Source organism: Equus asinus, chromosome 17, assembly GCF_041296235.1.
Source record: "Equus asinus isolate D_3611 breed Donkey chromosome 17, EquAss-T2T_v2, whole genome shotgun sequence".
NCBI classification, from domain to species: Eukaryota; Metazoa; Chordata; class Mammalia; order Perissodactyla; family Equidae; genus Equus; species Equus asinus.
The window spans coordinates 42094548-42116648 of record NC_091806.1 but is presented as its reverse complement, the minus strand read 5'-3'; the positions used below and the strand labels follow the sequence as shown (position 1 = coordinate 42116648).

The following is a 22101-nucleotide window of genomic DNA, read 5'->3' as shown; positions in this document are numbered from 1 at the left end:
TTTCCACACAGGGAGGCATCAGAGCATCGGTCTGCAACGGAGGAGGCCACCCTTGGCGCGGCCCACCCCCACCCCCGCCCCGGGCTACTTCATTGATGGCTTCATCTTGGCAACTCCCGTGGCAGAGGGGAGTGGCTGCAGCCAGACCTAACCAAGTGGGTCGAGGGGGAAAGGAGGTCAGAGGGGGCGAGGCAAGAGACTAGGAAAAACTCTCCTTGCCGGCCCAGCCTGGCTCAGGCCTCATGACTTTGCAGCTGCGTCACCAAATATAAGTTTCCATGGGAACCCAGGAGAGAAGAGGGGGCTTTTATTTTAGCATCTGAGTTCACACTCTCCGAGGGAGGAGGCGGCATCGGCCATCTGCTCTGGGGCCAGAGAACGAGGGGTGTGTTTAAGGAGTTGGGAAGGCCTCAGAGGGATGGACGGGTTTGGGCACCTGAGGTGCTGACAAAGACCCAATTTCTTAGGCTTCCCGAGGCCTCTTCTAACCCCAGGACCCAAGTGCAGTTCTGGGTGTCCCTGTCCCCACCACCAGGCAGGTAGGAAGGCCTGGCCTCAGCCTCTCTGCCACCCTAAGCCCCCTACTCACCTGCGTACAAACTTGGAGGTGAATTTGCTGAAGATGCTCCCAGAGGCGCCCCGCCGGCCCTGGCTGTTGCCCGAGGGAGAGGCTGGGGTCACACCGTAGGGCAAATTCTGCTGGTCCCGCACCTGCCGGAGCTGCCCAGCGTGGAAGGTGCTTCGACTGGACACACCCCGGGGGAAATTAGTTCGGTCTGGGGCTCCACCACTGCTGCTGATGTTGTGGGCGGAGGGGGAGGCGACAGGGACACGCTGGGGGGCTGTGCTGTGGGAAAAGAGGTGAGGGGTGGGAGAAATGCGTGAGGGCATGAGAAAGCTGTCATTGCCAACCAAACGGACCATCCTAGGGTGGGAACAGGGCAGAGACAGCCACCACAGAGGACACAGAAGGAAGGGGTGTGACCACTGAGGACACTGGTGAGGACGTCCGGGTGGAGGTGGAAGGAAATGGTGGCGGGGAGGGAGGAAGGAAGGACACGTGTGTGGAGAGCAGCACAGGCTGGAGAGAAGTGGCTCCGTGGGAGCTGGGCAGACTGGAACCTCAAGGGGACAATGTTGACCAGCCCTCAAGGGTTGAGTCCCTGTGATGCTGACTGTCCCCAGGGTCCTAAGGACGTCCAGGAAGGCTCAGAACAAAAAGGCTTCCTTCTGGAGCCCCAGGACGGCTTCTGGCATACCTGTTCTGAGGGAGAACTGGAGGAAAAAGGGGGCAGTAAGCTATTTTTGGTTCTCTCCACTTCCTGGCTGCAGGGGACAGAGCCATTTCTTGTGGCTAAGATGACAAGAACAGAGCAGGACCCTCAGGTGGGAAGAAATCGTAGGGGCAGGGGTGGGGCAGGCCGAGGGCAGCAGGTGCACCAGCTGCCACAGCACACTTGCCTGGGCCGCGGCACCTCACAGTTACTGTCCGTGGGGGGCAGCCCAGTGGCCTTGTTGGGGTGCACGGAGGCCGACATGGATTTCTGGTGCTGGCGGGGCCGGGCCGCAGAGACTGCGGCGGAAGCAGAAGCCGTGGAGGCCCGGGACCCTGGCATGGTTAGGCTAGGAGACAAAAGCAGCGGAGAGGCCTGGGTTAGGGGCAGGTGGGGGCAGGGAGGTTCGGGTTAGGAAGCAAGGGCAGGGCAGGAAGGCCAGAGCTAGGAGCCTCGGCAGGATGCAGAGCAGGCCCCAGAGCAGCAATGGGATGCAAGTCAGAGCTGAGAAGCAGGGCTGGGAGGCGGAGGGCAGGGTGACGAAGGCGAGGCAGGCCCGAGCCTGGGAGAGGAAACCAAAAGTGCAGGGAAGCCGACAGGAGGCAACTGCCTCCAGCTGCACTGGTCTCCTAGGAATTCTAAGAACAAGGATGCTTCGTTGACAGAAAGAGCAGGGTGTTGCTAAGGGGAATTTTCATTAAGCTCAGAAGAGGCGGAGCCAGGAATGCAACACACGGGGAGATGCTGACGGTCAAGGCTGGGGGAGCGCTGCTCTCACGGGCACAGCTGGAGTCACCCACAATGTGTATGCCCCTCAGGTGGGCATCTCAGTTCTGCCCTGAGCTGGGGCCCCCAAAACAAAGCCTCAGGCAGTGATGCCTCGAGGAGCGCAGCTGCCATGCCCGGCTGCAGTCAGGAAGCGAGAAGGCAGCTGAGATGATCATGGAGTCACACTTGGGGCACCGCAGGGGCGGCCACAGGAGCACAGGGAAGAGGAGACGGGTGGGGGGAGTGGAGAGCAGGGAGGAGGCACTGGTGTGTGGGAGGCTGGACTGGACAGAGCCGGGACGGAATTCCAGGGAGCAGGGAGGGAGGCGGTGCTGCTGATGGACGTCACCACCACGAGAAGAGGCTCTAGGGAGCGGGGCAGGCAAGGCCAGGCCTGCTTACCTGTCTTTGCCATTCTGGATGGAGGCCTGGCCAAGGCTGGCCCTCTCCAAAAGTGGGGAATTCCTGCTTCGATTTGTGCTGGTGGAGAGGACACTGTTCTGTGGGGAATAAAAGACAGAGTTGTACCCAGAAAATCAGTGTTCTACTGGCAGGTTTGTAGGACCTGCTTCCCCTCCCCCTTTCACCGGGGGCAGATGGGGTAGGGAAAAGAAAGGATTTTGCTTTTACTCTTGAGGGCAAGGCTGTCCACAGTAAGCAGACGTGGCCCCGGAGGGAAGTCAGGGAGGCAGCCAAAGGGAGCTGGGTCTGGATTAAGAGCTGCCTGGAGAGGGCAGGCCCCACTGCAGGAGGGGAGAGAATGGGAGGGAGAGAGTGGGGCTGGCCAGGAGCAGGGAAGGGATGGCATGGCTCACCGTGGAGGGGGTGGGGGTGGTCTTCTTCCTCTCCAGGCCGGGCAGGGGGCTGGCAGGCACTTTGGCTGTGCTGCTGGCCTTCCGCCCTGACTCCCGGTCCTCCTCCGGCCGCTTATTTTCTGCGTTGTTACTCTGAGTCTTCTTAGAGTAGGAATTCGAGGTGGGAATGGCAGGACCAGCTGTTGGGCCAGAGGGACGGTGGGAATGGGTGAGCGCTGGGGGCCCGCTGAGTGCCCGCCACATACACGGTGCTTTCCTATAGTCTTGCAGCAGCCCAGCAAACCCCACCTCACCGGGGCCAAGAGAAGTTCTGTGACTTGCCCAAGGCCATGCTACTAGCAAGCGGCTGAATGGGGTCTGAATCTCTGCGGTGTCACCTGAAGCCCCCAGGACCTGTGACCTCTCAGGAGAGGGGTGAGCCCCCAGCTGCAACTCCTGCTGCACTTACCCTGGTCACTGAAGCGCCGCTGCTTGGGGTTGGCTGAGACGCTGCGCTGTACCTTGTGGGAGGGGGAAGGGGCGCTGCTATTGGTCAGATCAGCTGGAGGCCGGGGCTTCAAGGTGATGGTGTCGCCCTCCAGCTGTAAGAACAGAAGAGGGAGGGCTGATCCTCCAGCGGTGCCTACAGAGGGACTCGCTCATACCTATCACTCTGCCTCCCCCGAACCCGCCCCGGGCTCACAGGAGACAGAGCCCTGCAAGGCCAATGTGCATCAAAACACGTCCCGACACAGATGCTGACAGGCACAGCCAAAGACACCCCCTCAAGACCCCCACCCTGAGAGAGGGATGTCCATGTCCACGAGAACATACTCAGAGACCCTCCGCCCCCGATAACGCCTGAGCCCGCAAAGGTGAGAACCCAGAGAAGGAGCCCAACACTACCAGGGGCCAGCAGGGTGGGGAGGCTGTGGCACATGTGGGGACACACAGATGATGAGCAAGACCCCACTCCCACAGAAACCCATGGACTCAGACACAAACATGATCACGCAGACGGGTAGAAGGACAATCACGAAGCCTCCAGATGCACAGACTCCCATGGACACACATGCACACAGATGCACATACCGAGACGCCAGCACCAGGCAGAAGCAACACACAGACTCAAGACCCCATAAGAAAGACACACAGGCCCACAGACCCACAAACCGAGATGTGCACTTCCAGAAACAGAGAGACACCAACACATGGAACGGACACAAAGATTTCTAGATCAACACAAAACTAATCCAGTCAGACTGACCCAGACCCAGTCTAGCCAACAGAGAGCGAGCCACATCTGGCTTGCCCACGTGAAAACCCAGCCCCAGGCCCTGGCCCAGAGGCTTCCCTACTCTTTCCCTCCTGCAGACACGTGAAAGCAAAGGCCAGAGGCCCTCGCCCACCAGAGCTGAGCTTAAAATTCGTCAGCAGAGAGCACACCTATTCAGAGACAAGCGTCTGCCCTCCACGGCTGCCAGAAGCATGGGGGAGCTACTGACGGGGAAGGTGGCCGGTCAGGGAGGGGAGCAGGGGGCACACACCTCGGAGCTCTTGTAGCCCAGGAGCAGATAGGTGGCCATCACCTCGTTGTACCTCTGGCCCACCAGCGAGTCCTGGATCTCTTCCCGTGTGTAACCCATGGACACCATCAACTCTGCAAGGGGGGACACACAGTTAAGGCTGGTCCTGAGTCCTGGCAGGCTCAACTTCCTGGCCCAGCACAGCCTCACCTGTCCGCCGGGGGTCCTTGTAGTCAGGGAGTGGCTCCACATAAGGCTTTAATTCATCATCTTCGTGACCCACGTTCATCCATCGATCTTTCATGATTTGCTGGGGAACAAAGGGAAGGGGAAGGAGACTCAGCTTGGAGGCTTCCTCGGGAACCCAGGGCCTCCCAGCCAGCTGGGCTCAGGCTGCTCACCTCTAAAGTGCCTCTCTTGCTGGGATTGAGAATGAGAAATTTCTTAAGCAGGTTTTCACAGTCCGTGGACATGTAGAACGGAATACGGTACTTTCCCCTCAGTACCCGCTCCCGCAGCTCCTGTAGGAGGGAAATTTAAATCACCCCACGGCCCAGGGAAGGAACCTAATATTCAGGCTCTTGAGAGCTTAAGACTGGCCAGGCAGGTATACATGAAATACAGCAGGAGGCAGAGAGCCCAGGACAAGGCACCTCGCCCGAGAAGCGGTCAAGTACCCTGTGCCCTGTGGCTTGCCCGAGGCCAGCAGTCCTGAGTGCCTTGGAGGGTGAAGGGACACATGATCTACCCCATCCCTCGAGGAAACAACTGCGGTTATGACACCGGGTGCAGAAGACCTTTCAACTGCTGCTACCTTTTGCAAGCCCTTCTCTGAAGCCCTGGCTGGGGAAGAACGTAGAGAGGTGGCGAAGGGGAGGCCAGGGACAAGGCGAGAGGCCGAGAGAGGAAACGAGAAGTAACACAAGCGGCCTGAGTCTGCGCTGCACTCCACCTTGAGGTTCTGTCCGTCAAAAGGCAGGGATCCGCTGACCAGTGTATACAGGATAACACCCAGGCTCCACACGTCCACCTCGGGGCCATCGTACTTTTTGCCCTGGAAGAGCTCCGGGGCGGCATAAGGAGGGCTGCCACAGAAGGTGTCCAGCTTGTTCCCAAAGGTGAACTCGTTGCTGAAGCCAAAGTCTGCAATCTTGATGTTCATATCAGCATCCAAAAGCAGGTTTTCTGCCTGGAAGGTAAGGTGGAACATGTCAGGGAACCAAGTGGACTCCACTAAGGCCCGGGGCAGGAGGGAGCTGAGGGGAACGGGAGAACAAACAGGAAGTCATCTCCAGTCTTAGAACTTTCTCCACCAACTCCAGGGCAGCTCTTCAATTGCTGTGAGGAGGCTGGGCTGAGGAGGGCAGCGCAGGCCACTCCTCACACAGGCAGCCCTGAGAGAGCTGGGATGCGAAGGCTCAGAGAGGCTGCGAGCTGTGCAAAGCGTCTGCGTCAGGCCCAAGGTTAATCATGGTCACAGCTCTGAGGATGCAGGGGCCAGGAGACTCATTGGCAGCCTCACGCCCTAACATCTCAGTGAAAGAGGTGAGTGAGCGTGTACGCCGGCACAGCAACTGTGACACAGCTGTGGGAACAGCCAACGTTCTTTCCTCGCTCAGCCGCCAGGCTGCCTGAAGGACCAGCAAAGCCTGGAGCGCTCCTGCCAGGCCTGGCTGCCTGGAAGGTGAAATGGCAGAGACCCTCTGCCGGCCAGCTGGAGTGCGATCCTAAGTCCAGTCGTAAGGCCTCTATCAAAAGCAGCCCTAGAGGCTTCCTCACCATCTCCAAAGAAATTAAAGGCTGGGGTTTCCTCGAACACTTGGGGCCTGATGGTTCTGTACGTCATGGTGAATGGAAGGCCAAGAACCCAGCCCAGACTGAGAGACGCGGGGGTAAGGGCACACCTTACCTTTAGGTCTCTATGAACAATAAACTTCTGGTGACAGTACTGCACAGCAGACACTATCTGAAAGGAAGGAAGAAGGGTCAGTCCAGTGGCACCTGAGGGTAGGCCACAGGGGCTGGCAGAACTGTGACCCCGTGACCTAGTTCTCAGCTGCCACATAGATAAGCAAAGCCCAGAGGACCCTCCAAAGGCCACTTACAGACAGGCAGCTCCTCCATGTATGCCAAACCCCAGAAGGCAGAGGTCGGGCCCATACTCCATGGAGGGACTCGCACCCACCTGGCGGAATTTGGCTCGAGCCTCTTTTTCTTTCATCCTGCCATGAGCCACTAGGTAGTCAAACACCTCTCCTGCAAGAGACGGGGCAGAGTCTAGGTCAGAGCTTGTGGGGTCGGGGGGGCATGGGGACACGGCAGGAAGAGACAGTTCCACACCTACCTCCACTGGCGTACTCCATGACAAGGTAGAGAGTTTTTTCAGTTTCGATCACTTCAAATAATTTAACTACAAGAGAAAAGGCCAAGCCATGAGTCAGAGAGGCGGGAGGGACAACACATCGAGCCCCAACACGTACAGGGGCATCCCAGGGATGAACGCTCCCCCCTCACACGCCCAGCCTCCCAAGGACAAGCTCCTCTCAGAGCAGCCACATTCCTAAGGACAGCCCAGTGGGCCGGAGGCAGAGCTGGCGGTTGAGCTGGGCTTCCCCAGAGGCGGCCTTGAAGACTCCAGAAGGCCACATGCCTGGGGGGTGGGGGGAGGATGACACGCTGGGAAGTGGAGCCCTGAGGTGGGGGAAGAATGGAATGACGACTGGTTCTCACCTATGTTGGGGTGATTCAAAACCTTCATTATTCTTACTTCCCGGAAGAGCTGGAAAATAAAACACCAGGGGTCATGCCTGCCCAGGCTGCTCCCCAAACAGAGCCACTGCCAGCATTCTTTTTTCCAAAAGAGAAAACAGGCAACGAAAGGAAACAGGACAGTTGTCCAAGTCATCCCTGCCCATCCCAGGTGGCTGGGAAGCAGGGGGGAGGGGAGGAGAGCAAGGAGGGCAGGGGAGGGGGAGAGCTGGGCTCTCACACCTTGCAGCCTCAGGTTCAGCACCTGCGCATCTCCCCGAATCCAACCCCCAACAGCACACGGGTTTGGGGTGCGTCGGAAGGCAGGAGTGTGAGTCCATGTATATGAATATTCAGAAGCTGAGCTGCTTCTAAAGTTCAGTGCCAAGACAGACTCCAGCCTGGTCTGCATGAAGGGGTGGGGCGTTCTCAGGGGGACCCCATCATCTCCTGATTTGCAGAAGTCACAGGGCTCTGCACTGGGGGTAGGCCTTTCTCTCCTGGGCCTCTGGGGTGGTGACAGAAGAAGCCACTCCTATATATAGCTGATGCCAATTTTAATCAAATCCACCTCCACACACTCACGCTCTCTTTGAGAAACAAAATCAGGGACTCCAAACCATACATTTCCATAAAGAAAGATGACAGAAATGAACTCCATCCCCTCAGCGGGGGCCAGAGCACTGAAGGTGGGGTTTTTCGTAACGTCCAGGCCTCACAGCTTGCACAAAGAGCAGAACTAGTTTTTTGTTTGTTTGTTTTGGTTTGGTTTTTGCGGGGAGAGGAGGTTTGGCGTATAGTTTATGGCATAAAGTGAACACTGTTTTTTCCTTTAACGAGGTCCCAGAGCTTTCGTGAGCTGGAAAGAAGAAGAGACAGGCTTTCCAAAATCTTCAGGAACCTGATTCTGACCTTGGCCCCCTTTTCTTGTCAGAGCCCAGGTTTCTCTTGCTTTCTTCCCTGGCCCAGCAGTTGTCTTGGATGAACAGGCAAAAAATCCTGGACACCGCCTCGGGGCGGTGAAGGGGGGCAGCACTGAAATGGGGTCCGGAGGCAGCTGCCAGCGTTCTGCTGCTGAGGGCAGCCACTTGGCCTGGAAAGGGCACTCTCCTGGGACAGTGTGGAGCTTCCTGGGCTCGACCAGAGCCCTGAGGGGGCTAGCTTCCTCACTGCTAGTCCTTTAGGGATCATTCTGGGATTAAATTTAAACAGAGTGATGCGGCCAGAATCAGATTGGCCTGGTAACAGAGTGTGTTAAAAGGCTTTTAAAATGGCTGCATTTGTCTGGTACTGGTGCCTTCCAGCCAGTCGGGAAGAGGCAGGGAGCAAAAAAGAGGTGTGGAATAAGATGGCCTGGCCGACTCTGGCAATGATGATGGCAGGCCGCACGGTTCCAAAGACCAAATGGCCCATGCCAGACTGGCGTCTCCTCTGTGGGGTCTGAGCCAATAGTAGCCCTCTTTCTCCTCTTTCTGGAAAGCTCCAAACAGGGAAGCCCCAGTGATGACAGCAATGTTTCCTTTGAATCAAAGAGCCTTGAAAGGATCTCAGGGGTAACAAAAAACAAACACCTTGGATTTGGGTGTAAGCGTGTCAGGGCGCCTCAACCCACACGCTCTGATTCGGAGAGCATCTCTCTCGGTAACAGCCCCTAGGCCCTGTCCCAAGCTTCCCCATCTCACTGTAGCTGACTCTGTTAGCACGAGGTGTGCCCTCTCCTAACTCAAATGACACAATGTGCTCATGAAAAGAAAACTTCAATCTGCCATGAGATGAGAAGAACCAGGTTAATCAAGGTGAGAAATCTGAGCCAGGGTCAGCTGGAGCGGGAGGGCACAAAGGAAATGTGACTGACCTTAACGGGGGCAGCTTTCGGGAGCCAGACGGGAGATTCCCTCCTTCCCCTGACTGCCGGAGCGCAGCACGGGGGGAAAGCGCAGAGAGCTTCCAGGTCTACAACCCCCAGGCGCTGGCACGCTGCCCCCTTCTGCAAATCAAAGTCTCCTTTTCTCACTCCTACCAGCTTTCATAGTTTCTTGAGTTGGGAGAGGGGGGAGGTATGTATTCCTACTTGGAACGTTCTCCCAACCTGCCAAGTAAGACCTCAGTTTCCCTCCACAAGTCAAAGAGGGAAGGAGAAGTTCAACCTCAACCAGCGAAGACTGTGTGCAAACGACGTTGCGACTTCTGGTCAAGAAGAGCCTGGAAGTGAGAAGGGAGACTGGGAGAACCTGTCTTCATGTGCACACTGCCAGAGGCCCGGGCTGGAGCTCACCCTCCAGAAACCCCAGTCTGCCGCACTCAATCTCCAAAACGGAGCTGGCACAGAATCCAGGGGCAGGCTCCCTGCCTCGTCTTATCCTTGTACTCCTATAGCCACTCCCCTGGATTATTCCAGATCTGGGAGTAACTGCATGTGTTTCTAGTAATGGCTACAAACATGTGTTTTTGCAGAGGGCTGGCCACAGGCCAGAAGATAACAAGATGCAGGAAGTAGGTCAGACAGGTAGGCCAAGTGGCTGGGAAGGGGCAGAAAGACTTCTAAAGAGCCAGTGCCTGTGGCCAGGAAGTCCAATTGGAAGGAGTCAACACAGGAGATCCAACCAAGGCCGTAAAGGTAGCAGAGCCACGGAGAGGGGTGGTGCGACAGTGAAGTGCCCAGAGATTTTCAACTAGGGATTCAAGAGGAGGTCCAAACAGGGTTAGGAGATCACTGACCCCTGGAGAGAGCTTTAGAAAGGGAGAGGAGGTGCGGTGTGCTTACTTTCTGGAGGCTGGAGGAGTTCAGCTGAGTCTTGTCAATGATCTTCACAGCTACCTGAAGATGAGACAAAAAGCCCAAGGTTACCTCTCTGCCCAAGCTAACCCAGGACGCGAATCTCCTTCCTCCTTTACATTTCTGCCTCCTTTCTGCCCTGCCCTCTTAGCACCCCTACTTGTTCAGATCTCACTTCTGCCTGATAAACAAGAGGTTGGCTGTGGTGGAGGCCCCACTACTACCTGCTGGAGCGTTAACAGTCGGGAGACACTGCCATGTCCCAACCCCAGTGCTCACCTCTTTCCCAGTTAGGATGTGCCGAGCCAGCTTCACCTTAGCGAAGTTACCCTTGCCAATGGTCTTGAGGAGTCGATAGTTGCCAATATGGGGCTGCTCGTCAGCAGAGGTGGCTGAATTGCGGCCCCGCAGCATGTTGGACTTACTGCTGGGCTTGGAGTCAAGATGTCCCAAGGTGGGCTGCAGGGTGGAAACACGCACACCTTTGAGCACACTGGCCTTCCAGCTCCGCACACCCTTCCCTTCAGCCCTCTGCAAAATATCGAAGAGGCTGGGGGTGTAGGGGCAGATTCCAAGGGGCTGGCGGGCATGCAAAGAATCATAAGGCGAGGAGGGAAAGGAAAAAAGAGATGAGAAGTGAGCCAGTCTTCCCCTCAAGAGCACAGCCCAAGGTCCCTTGCCAACATCCTGTGGGTGTGGAGCTTAGGACCTGAGCTATTCCATCACTGGCTCCACCGCCTGGCAATACATTCCCCCATTAATAACCCAACAGCTCCTCCGCCTCACGTGGGAGAGCGTCTCCTACTGTTCTGCCTGCTGCCTGTTCACACTGTGAGAAGGCTGCATCTCAAAGTCGCAGGTGCAACACGATCAGAACTACTTCAAAGCACTCATCGCCACCCAACGCTTTCATCTACCTCCATTATTTATCATTTTGCATTGATTTGCTGTCTATCCCAATGAGAAAGGAAGCTCATGAAGGCAGGCATATATCATTTATTCATTGATACATCCCAGCACCTAGAGTGGACTATGGTGGATGCCAAGTGAATATGCGTGCAAAGAATGAAGTGAAGGACAGAGTTTGAGCAAGGCAATGTTCTGCCCTACCTACATACTTGACAGCTCCAACAAGGGTGCGAGGAAGCAGAAATGATGACAGCGGCACTGAGCAGGCATACAGACATAAGGCGGGGTGTGGTCCAGACAAAAACATACGTGCATACACAGACTTGTACATTCCTCAAAGGGCTAAACACACAGTTACCATGTGATCCAGCAATTCCACTCCTAGGTCCACACCCAAGAGAAATGGAAATGGACGTCCACACAAAAACTTGTATCCCAATGTTCACGCATAATATCCCATAGTCACGATAGCCAAAAAGTGGAAACAACACAAATGTCCAACAACTGGTGAATGGGATAAACAAACTGCGGAAGATCCACACAGTGGACTATTCATCAGCTGTGAAAAGAAATGAAGTACTGACACATGCTACAACACAGATGAACCTTGAAAACATTACGCTGAGTGAATGAAACCAGTCACAAAGGAAGACATACTGTATGATTCATTTCCATGAAATGTCCAGAATGGGCAAATCTATAGAGACAGAAAGGAGATTAGTCTAGGGCTGGGAGGGCTGAAGAGAGCGGGGGATTTGGGAGTGACAACTATGGGGTGTGGGGTTTCTTTCTGTGATAAGGAAAATGTTCAGCTCTGTGAATTTCCTAAAAGCCACTGAATTGTAACTTTAGTTATTTGGTTTTTTTTGGTGAGGAAGATTAGCCATAAGCTAACATCCATTGCCAATCTTCCTCTTTTTCCTGAGGAAGAGTGGCCCTAAGCTAACACCCGTGCCCATCTTCCTCTATTTTGTATGTGGGATGCCACCACAGCATGGCTTGATGAGCGGTGTGTAGGTCTGTGCCCGGGGTCCAAACCTGTGAACCCTGCGCTGCTGAAGCAGAACACGCAAACTTAATCACTATGCCACCAGACAGGTCCCTAGTTTTAAAAAAAATTTTTCCCCCCCACCCCAAAGCCCCAGTACACAGTTGTACAACCTAGTTATAAGTCCTTCTTCTGTGTGAGTCACTGCCACACTATGGCAACTAACAGACAAGTGGTGTGGTTCTGTGACCAGGAAGCGATCCTAGGCCGCCAAAGCAGTGAGAGCACCCACCTTTAACCACTAGGCCATCGGGGCTGGCTCTGAACTGTACACTTTAAATGGGTGAATTGTATGGACACGTGAATTATATCTCAATCAAACTGCTGAGAGTCTGGTCTAACTCTAGTTCTTATTTTCCTCTCAGAGAACATCTGACGCCATTGCTCCAGCAGACTGCACATAGCTGCTGCCAGAGCCTCACCCCAGAATCACTCAGAGCTGCCCTGAAAACTTCACGGGGACGATCTGGAGGGGGGCAGGCTGACCAGAGGAGTGGGCGTCAAAGTTCCTCACAGCCCCTTCTGGCTGTATGTGAAGCCCTCAAAAACCACAGAGGAAAGGAATGACTTGCTGCCACCCAAGGAACTGCCCAGGGTTCCCTGACAAGGAGCTTGCCTTCCCTACCAAAGACTTCAGCAGAAAAACAGTAACACACAGTAAGTGTCCTGCTACCGACTGTCCCCTTCTTCACTGTGTCAACGTCCGGCCTCCCTTTCTCTCCACACTGCAGCAGCCGCCTGGTTTGGGGGCAGCTGATTGACTCAGATCCCAGAAGCTCATGAGGCTGAACCCTTGAGGAGAAAAGACCCCCCTGCCGCGTGCGGCAGACGCGGGAGAGGTTCCCGCCATCCCCTTGGCCCTTCAGGGAGTGCTCTTTCTTGAGTCCTCACCAATCCTCAGATCTACCACAAGTGCCCAAAGCCTCTGCCGCCTGCCCACTGCCGCCCACAAAGCTCTCTGCCCTCTGCTCTCCAGACACCCTGGAGCGCACCTGAGCCTGCCCGGTCCTGACGCGGCACTGCTGGACCAGCTTTTCTCCCTCCAAAAGGAACTCTAGGGTTCACAACGCTTGGAGAGAAGGGCATTTCTGGGTCCTGCTGGTACCTGCATTTGGGTCAGTCTACCGAACGGCACCCTGAACCCCACCCTTCAGGGTCCTGAAGGCCTGGCCTCCTGGCCTACCAGCCGGCCTGAGGAACCATGGACAAAGCTTCCCTCTGCCCCAACTCCCACAGGAGGAAGATGGGTAGAAAAGCTTCCCAGCAACCTCTAATTCACCTCCTGTTTCTTGTCACTCCCCTCTTCTCTGAGGATAGGCGCCAAGGGCAGCAGGAGCTTGGCAGTCTCCAGTCCTCAACACGTGGAATAGGGATTCAGCATCTCCCTGGGGATTTAGGCCCTCTGCCCCTCTGAAGCCAAGGCTGCGAATCCTACCGCCTATCCCGAGCTCTGCGCTGCCCATCCCTCTCGGGGTTTCTGGCACCAGGGGCTGGTCAGTGTGGCACGGCAGGACAGCACTCCCTGCCAGGCTCAGCTGCACGATGAACTTGAAGGAACATCCACAACCACAAGCGGGGCTCTGCCATCCAGGCGCCTCCTCACCGGGGTAGAGCGGCGTGGTTAAGAGTGTGGATGCCAGAGACAAACTGCCAGGGGTCAAACCCTAAATCTGCCACTTACTCACCACATGCTAACTTTATTATCAACACCATCCTTCAGAAGGAGAAGAGAGTATTACAGGGTATCTAGGACTGTAAGAGAGAAGGCTCTGCTTGTCCGGGACCCAGAGAAGCAGAGAGTGCTGGCACATGCTCTTTGATCCCCCGCGCCAGAAGTCACCTACTCCCCTGTCAGGACTGAACCACCCACCTCTCAGGACTCAAAGCGTACAGCCCTTCTCTTACCCGCTCCCTCTTCTACGTCGTAAGATGTTCCCACAGCAGGGATGTGGGACAGGGCGAGGAGAGCCCACAGCAGGAAGTAGAGCATGGAGAACGGGAGTAGAGAAAGGAGAAAGGCTCCAACAGAAAACGTTTCTTGGACCGAGATCCCAAGCGAGGCGGCTTCCCCGAAGGCTGACGAGGAGGTAAGGGTGTGCGGCCGCTGCTATGGAGAGAGAGTCCCTTCCCTGGTTCCGAGAGACCCGTGCAGCCTGGGCCCAGATCTCCCCAGGCCGAGGACTAGCTGCCCCTCTGGGCCAGCTAAACAGGATCTGGCTAAAGCCATGTCTGTCCTCCGTGCTCACAGGAAGATACGGAACACCAGCCGGCCCAGGGCTCTGGCCTACCTCACACCCAGGCAGGCCCCAAAGGTCTGAGGGAGCCTGCTGAAAGCACACGCCACGGCTCTCGGGCGGCCCTCAGAAAGAACAACGGGGTCCCCTGTGAGGACGTATTTGGAACCAAACGGCAGGCTTGATTCAGAAGCAGGGCCTCAACAGCTTCAGCGTCCTCGACGGAAAGGAGGAGAGAACGCAGGACACGGAGGATAAAAGAACAAGAGAGCCTGACATCCGGTGGGCCCTTCCACCTGGGATCTCCGAGCCGGCTGAGGCGCGCTGCCAGGTGCGCCGGAAGCCAGCCTCCACCCCGAGGCCCGGCGCTGACTCAGGGAGCGGGGCGCCTTCCCTGGTGCTGGGGGCTCCTCAGACAGTTCTCCCCCGGAAAGGCTCACGCTTCGGGGCTCTGCACTCAGGGCTGGCCTCGAGCGTCCTGAGGCTTCCCCAGGGCTGAGAAGGGGCCGAGCTGGGAGGGGTGACAGGCAGGCACTCCCTAGCCACAGGTAGAGTAAGCCCGGGCACTGTGGAGTGGAGGAAGAAAGGCGTCCCTTGGGCACTACCCTTGGGTGACTGCCCAGATCCCAGTCTCCCTCATTCTCATACCAGAGACCCCCCTGGGCCCCTGCCTGTCACCAGCACCCCCTCTCGCTCTGCTTGAGCCCGCTGACTCCACCTAAGGGAGACTCCTCCTGGTATTTGCTCTTCCTTCCGTAGCCAATGCCTGTTCGTCTGGAAACCCTTCCCATGAATTTCACTGCCCTGTGCTGGTGCCTGGCTCCATTTAGCAATCTTTTAGACATCCGGTGTTCGGGGTAGGAGGGAGGAAAGAAGACAGGGTAATCCTAGAGCAAAAAAGGGGAAAACATACCCGGCTGGAGAAAGGGACAAGGACTACCAGCGACTTCCATTCAGCAGAACCTGTCAGGCAGCGAGGGCAAAGTACAGAGGCCGGGAAGAGCCAGGCCCAGGGCGGGGGCTGCTGGCTCCGCCAGCCACCCTTACTCAGCCGACGCAGGCGACACCTTCCACCACCTCCTCAGTGAAAAGTAGCGAAGCAGCCAGGCCGAGCGGCTCCTGCCTGGGAACCTGGACTGTGTTGCAACCGAAACCACCACTAGCAGAGAGAACCCGGGCTTGGCAAGGGGAGCAATGGGGACCAAGCCCCGCGGCTTCCCACAGGCCAGGGCCCGGTGGCCAGGAAACGCATGCAGTTCCAGGACACTACAGCAGGAGCAAGGTGGGAGAAAAGGGGCAGGAGGGGACGGAGAAGGAAGGGAGACAGACAGAGAAAGAGGCGGGTTTAGATCAACTTCCTTCTCCCTCCCCCACCCCCTCCCCGGAAGTGGGCTGCCCCACCCTCCCCAAGGTGCTTTGCTGGGTAACAGCTGGGACAGGGTGAGGAGACTCAGTGCAGCCAGGGGTGTCATCAAGTCCTTATCTCACCTGCAGCAGGTGGGACCTGGGTAAGGGCTCGAATCAGACATGCTGACCCAGAGAGCGGCTGGGAAGACCAGCAACCGCCCCTCAAGAACAAGGGTGGGCGGGGGGAGAAGACACCAGCATCCTATGGTGGCAGATGGACCTCCTACTTCTCAAAAAGCAGTGTTTAACCTTAAAAATGCATATTCTACTTACATGGACAATATTTTGGACATAGTTTCAGGGGGTTTAGGGACCCTGTGAAGCACCTTAGAAGTCTGTGGGTTCTAGATTAAGGACCTTTGTCACCGATACAGAATGTCATGTTTAATCCTACAGTTTGCCCAAAGGCTGGGGAACAAACGAAATGTCCCTTCTAAGTCCCTTCCAGCCCTGCTTCTGGGAGTCTAGCCCTAGCTTCCCGCCCCCTTCCAGGTCTCCACCCCACCCGCCAACACTGCTTTCTAGAAGAACTCTGAGGGCCTGGGGGCCTGGGGGCAGCCGTTCGCACACCTTCCACCTGCAAAGCCTGCTCTCTAGGCGTCTGCTGACGCGGGGCAAGGTGGAGCCCACCCTTGCCTATGCTCTGTGCTCTGGTCATGGCCTTTCTTCTGGCTCCCAGATCGACTTTGCATTCATTCCACTACTCCAGGCTACAGTCTGTCCCACTGAGCAACTCTTTAAAGATCTCGTGCTGGTAAGCCCTAAACACCTCCAGGGAAGGGCCAAGCCTCCTCTGTGCCCTCAGCATCGGAGCACAGACACCTGGGAGACCATGCTACTCAGTGGTCACCTTACATACGAGCCCTCGTGCACAGATTCGACATTCTGACACTACATCTGCCGGCACTTCCTTCCTATGTACTCCACACCACAGACCTGGAGGGTAGGTAGCATCCTCATTTTACAGAGGAGAAATTGAAGCACAGAGGTTAAGAGACTTGCCCAACGTGTCTCCAAGCCTTGCAGTGCAGAGCTGGGACTGGAGCCCAGGGCCCCTGTGCCCGCTTCAGCACTCTGCTGTTCTCACAGTCCCCTTTACTACTTCTCATTAACCCTTCTTGATGCCTAATCTGCTCTTATTTCCCCTAAAAGAAGGTAAGTCCCTGGCTCTTCCTCCAAGGAGGGGAAAGATGTGAAGACTCCGGGAAGGTGCCTGGGACAACAAGAATGCCGATGGCCGCTTGAGGCCAGTGGGGAGGGCTGTTTTAAAGGCTGACCCAGGTGGTCCCATAACAATCCCTCCTTTCACTCCTTCCCAAAGTGGGCCCTGATCTCAACGGAAGAGGTCAGGATTTATTCTGGACCCTGGGCTCAGGCCTGCCTGGGACCACTTGCCCCTTCACTCAGAAGCCAGAGCAGGATGGAACAGCTTCATTTTTCCAGTCCCCAGGATTTTGCAATGTGACAGAAGGATTGTTTCCTCAATCCTATTTGTGGGAGGCATTAAGGGGTTTTGTAAACTGAGGAAGTACTGAGCACTGACCTCAAACAGACAGGCTGGGGAGAGATGGGGTCAGACTGAGCTGAAAAGTCACATGGCTGTGGCAAGTTGCTAGTTCTTTAACCCTTCCTCCTTCACCGCATCCAGGAGCCTTGTCTGCCTCCTTTGATCCTGGTAACTGTCACTCTCAACTGCCAAACCAGCAGAACACTCTAGGTGGGAGAGATCTTGCAAAGCTGTGGTAAGCACCGATCAGTGGGGAGGCTGGATGCACCTCTGTCCCCGACATTGACTGTGATGGCCCCACCTGGGGACCCCCATCCCTTTAACACCCCACTGCAGAGGGGAGGTGGGGGCTGTACAAAACCGTCAAAGGGCTGGTCCCTTTTCCCGCCAGGGCAGCTGCCTCCCTGACACAAGAGACCAGCAGAGCCTGTCACTGAAGCACAAAGCCGAAAGCAAGGGGGTCCACTGCCCTTTAGTGCTGAGTTGGAAGCCTCACCGCGAGCAGGGAGACCAGCACTGCAGCCTGGGCCACGAGGGGAGCCTGCAGGCCTCATAGCGGCCACAGCAGAACAAGTGCCCGCCTGGCAAGACCAGCAGGCAAGAACCGACCTGGAGTGGGATGAGAACTGAGCCCCTCCAGCTCACTCCCTGCATGCACGGGAGCCACACTGCAGCGAACACCCCTCCGATCTCCCGTCTCCAGAGCCGCCTCAAATGCTGGGCTCCTCTTCAAACACAGTGGATTCTCCTGAGCGACCACGGCTTTGTTCAGGAGCTTCCAGCACCACTTCATCCCTGAGAATCTGCTCGCTGGGGTCTGGTCTCTATGTCAATCCAGAGGTAGGGGCCAGAGCCAGCTGCAAAGTTCAGAGCGATGTGGTTCCCGCCTTCTAGAAACTCAGAGGAGGGAAGTGTACATGAGACTCACGACAGTATCTCTGCTTACTGTACTGAGGGGGCAGGAGGGCACGGCAGACGAGCCCCGCCTTGGCTGCTTACTAGCCGACTGAACACAAGCAGGATTACTTCACTTCTCTAAGTCTCAGTGTCCTCATTTGGGACATGAGGATACTAGCTGTACCCACTTCACAGGATTAGTGTGAAGATGAAATAAGGAAATCCACGCCCGAGTTCACCATGGTGCCAGGTACTCAGTAAGGTCTCGACGAGGGTTCTACGATCTCTCTTCACTTTCAGTAGGAACCTTTGTTTCCCGTCTCAAGGGGTTCTCTGAGCCCTGAGAAGAGCTATAATCTCTAAGAACTTGACCACAAGTACCAGTGTAGCGAAGCTGGTATCCCTTCTAGAATAAGGAGAAGTCAAATTTCTACCATGGCTGGGCTGTCAGGCAAAAATGACCCTCCTTCCTAACATAAAACCCCTCCTGCCAAGAGGAGCGGGGAAACGAGAAAGCGGCCCTGCACCTCTGCCCCCTGAGCAGCCCAGAGGAGGAGGAAAGTGTGCCTGCTCTGCCCTTTCCCATCGGTTCCTTAACTCCTTCCTCTCAGAAAAGGCCTAAGAAACAGCCGACATACCAGTACCACATGGTGCCAAGGGCTGGGGGAAGCTCGCGTTGCCAGCCTGACACTCCATTCGGCTCCTCCCTGTACCAGTGGGTTCTGTAGCCATGGAGACCAACTAGTTCCTCCGTCTCACAGGAGAGCCCGCCTGCCAGCAGCCCAGGGCTCTGGGGGAGGCAGAAGGCAGCCTGCAGCAGGAAGGTTTGGCTCACGTTACAGAGGACTGTGGGGAGCTGATGGAGACTAACCAGTGCAGCCAAGGCGCCTGGGCCTCCCTCTGACTTCCTTTTCTTTGCCTAGTAGTTTGTGTTGTTAGCACATTGTCTGGCTGTTTATGGTGTGGTAGACAAGGGCATCACTCTGGAGTTAGACAGACCTGCAGGGGGACCCCAGCTCCACCACTCTGGCTGCTGTGTAGGGAACGGATGGGAACTGTGGTAGGAAGAGCTACACAGATACACACATATTAGGAGGAAGGCTCCAGCTATCATATAATGTCTTCTTTTAAGGGATCCAAGTAAGTAAACCCTCTTATCCTTTGTTTATCCGAAATCCTTTTGTTCCAAGAATTATCCAGACATCTTAGCTGAGAGCGATCCCTCCCTTCTCTGGACTCTCACAGCACACTATCTGTACCTGTTCGTCTCTCCCGACTTTGTGTCTCCATGCCTTAAGCCCTTGGAGCTCTGAGATACCGGAGACATCCTCATATGCCCTTAGTGCCTGTGCCCAGCTGGCCCATGTTAAAGTGCACACAGAATAAAAGTGGTACAACTTTTTGATACTTAAAGTTGCCCTCCCCCCAGCCCCCAAGAGATAAGCCAAGGGCAGAGGAAGGAAGATGAACACCTCTTACCACAAGACCCCTTTCCCCTCTTAAAGGCATTCATTGCCCTTTGAAGTTGGTTGGTTACTGTTCGTCCTTCCCACTAGACTACACTACAAAGGGAGGGACCCTGGTCTGTCGGATTCACGGCCCACAACAATGACTACAGCACAGAGCAGAAGTATTCAATAAGGTACTGAATGAATAAATGGGTATGAACAAATAAGCAAGAAATGTGCTGGGGCAGCTTCATGACCATCTCTGGGATCCACACCAATAACCCGCATCAGTGGTTCTGCACACAACATCCAAGAGGGCAGTGGACCACAGGATCCCCTCTCCCAAGGATGGATGACATCTACAGAGCATCAGTTCTACAGAGAAGCTTTCTCAGGTGGTGATAAGGCCCTTGGTGCTCTCTCCTGACACAAAGCTCGAGGCAAAGGTGGCTGGAGACAGACTCAGAATACAGGCATACCCAGGACCAGCAGGGCCCATCCCAGCCCTGCTCCCTGGGCCCCCTCTCAACCACGTCCTGCTTTCGTCACAGAGGGGGTACCCTCTCCTCCAAACTTCCTGCTGCCCAACAATGACCAGGCCCTCCCACTTAAGACAGTTCTCTCTGCCTCTTCCATTCAATCCCTCCACTGCTTTGCTATCAAAGCCGCTGTGTCTTGCTGTGACAATGCAATGCAGCGCAAGTATTCTAAGAGCTACTGATTTGGGGAAGTGACAGTGACTTGCAGGAGACATTTATTTACTGTTTGCCACACTGAGAGCTCTGCTTTGCTATTTCCTCCCTGAACCACTGTACTGACTGTAAGGCCCTGTCAGCCCTAGAGGGCCAAGAGAATTCACCCATACACACCTGCCTCCTGTCCTGCTGTAGAAACCAGCATCATCCACCACCCCCCCAAGTGCCTCCTGGTACAGAAAAGCAAAGGAACTAAAAACGGCAGCTGGGGAGCGCAGGTGACTCACCCAGCATAATCATCTCCTCCCAGAATCTCCCATCTTCTCCTGGGGTTTTTGCCAACACAAAGTAAAAAAGAAGCACAAGATCTTAAGAAAAAAAATCCTCTCTCAGCATTTATGCAACAGCCTTTCCACCTGGGTGCAGATTTAACCCTTTATCTCTACCCTTTCCAGTGTGGTTTCCTTAAAGGGTCTTCATGCTGGGGAAGGCCGGGGTCCTAGCCAGCTCCAGCTCTACACGGGAAGGTGCTGAATAAGACGTGTGCCTCTTTCCACTGCATCTTTCTCTGGGAGTGGAAAAAACACTAGCTGCCTACTCCTCCAGTTTCAAAGAGGGAGTTGAAGGAGGAGGAGGAGGAAATGTCAGATGAAACACTGGGACAAAGTTTGCTGCCCAAGAAGTCACCAAGGCAGAGATCAGAGTCAAGCAGGAGAAGTAGTAATAGAAACCACCTAAGGCTGTCCCCACTACTCTTGCCTCAGAACTGTCCCCACCTAGCCAGGCTGCAATGTGGCTGCTCCACCTAAGTGACCATGAAAAATCCACTGGCTGCTGTTTCCATCAGCAAACCCCCACTGGGCGGCCCCTGCTCACAGTGTTATCTTCCTCCTACAGCAGATCTTCAAAACCCAACAGGCAAGGGCACCTGAGCTCTGAAGTGTGGGGTGCCCCCGTTTCCGGTGCTGCCTGACAATGGGTCAGATCAGCCAAACTGAGAATTCAGTCTCACCTGTCCCTCAGAACACCCACGGGAGACGAGTACAGCGCTCAACAACATTTCTCGCAGGAAGTGGTGTTTTGTCGTTGTCATCCAGAAGGACAACTTACTTTTCTGATAGATCGTGCTGCAACTAGAAGTACTGAGGACTCTTCCACAAGCAAATCTGTCGCAGCATGTTAGTCAAGAAATCCCCAAATTACCAAAAGTTCCGTTCTGAGAAGGGACTATTTTTCCATAGAAATATGTTTCAAATGGAGGTTGTGTCCTCAGGCCAGCCCATGAGAGCCGACCACGTATCTAAAGTAGTATATTAGCCATACTTAAGATGTAAACCGTAGTCCAGAACAGGGAAATGAATTCAGTGTTCCAAGGTGGGACCTAGGAACGTATCTTGGTTCTCCAAGCAGCAGGGGTAGCAGAAACTGGGGCTCTCTAACCGACAAATCCTGGGTGAGGGGTTGAAACAAGGGGACTTGGGATGGGGGAGGGGGCTTCAAAGCATTTGGGGTGTTCAACTAACAGGGAGGGTCTAAGGAGCTGTGAACCCAGGTGAGGATGAGGAATGAGGCTAGAGGAAAGGAATTTTGAGTGGGTACTGCCTTACAGAAGGGGAGGAAGCCCAGAAAGAACATTCGGCTAGAGAGAGACAGTCCCCCAACATATCAGGGGCAATGCTCTTTAGAACTGTCTCCTTGTTTGGCAACTGAAGCCAGAGAGCGTGCCTCATATCTACCTCACTGGGCCTGTCGCTGCCACTGCAGTCTCAACCCTGAGCGGAGGGCAGACACTGCTGGATCCTGCCACTAAGTGGCCATGACGTGGGCAGGTGCCTCGGCTAGCCTGCCAGGTCAATGCAGGAGGGCTCACTGGTCAGAAGTGAGGTGGAGAAGACTGAAAAGCACAAGCTCCTCAGTGAGACTAAGCACATGTCAGCTTCTGACTCCTGGCCTAGGTTGCCCCCGGAGCCAAACACTGTTGATTCTCTGGTGGCAAGGACAGCTCTACTCTCTAGTGCCCTAGCTGTTTGTGCATTTGGCCCAGGAGCAGAGAGTACAGTAAGGGAGAGG

General features: G+C 55.4%; 1 protein-coding gene across 14 annotated transcripts in view; it reads right to left on the bottom strand.

Moving 5' to 3' along the window:
* Positions 1 to 22101, bottom strand: part of MARK2 (microtubule affinity regulating kinase 2) — a 52606-nt gene that overhangs the window by 3897 nt on the left and 26608 nt on the right. For 6 of the 14 annotated variants that reach the window (XM_044750563.2, XM_044750565.2, XM_044750566.2 and 3 more), the window contains exons 2-16: positions 10166 to 10345; positions 9875 to 9928; positions 7093 to 7141; positions 6707 to 6772; positions 6548 to 6618; positions 6272 to 6328; positions 5315 to 5551; positions 4764 to 4883; positions 4573 to 4672; positions 4384 to 4496; positions 3306 to 3438; positions 2858 to 3036; positions 2445 to 2542; positions 1462 to 1623; positions 590 to 847 (exon numbers count right to left, since the gene is read on the bottom strand). In XM_044750563.2, coding sequence (XP_044606498.1) covers positions 590 to 847; positions 1462 to 1623; positions 2445 to 2542; positions 2858 to 3036; positions 3306 to 3438; positions 4384 to 4496; positions 4573 to 4672; positions 4764 to 4883; positions 5315 to 5551; positions 6272 to 6328; positions 6548 to 6618; positions 6707 to 6772; positions 7093 to 7141; positions 9875 to 9928; positions 10166 to 10345 — 1877 coding nt within the window. Of the gene's footprint in view, positions 1 to 589; positions 848 to 1461; positions 1624 to 2444; positions 2543 to 2857; positions 3037 to 3305; positions 3439 to 4383; positions 4497 to 4572; positions 4673 to 4763; positions 4884 to 5314; positions 5552 to 6271; positions 6329 to 6547; positions 6619 to 6706; positions 6773 to 7092; positions 7142 to 9874; positions 9929 to 10165; positions 10346 to 14990; positions 15461 to 22101 lie in introns of those variants that run through there. The other 8 variants (XM_044750569.2, XM_044750568.2, XM_070488063.1 and 5 more) reach the window with 3 other exon arrangements.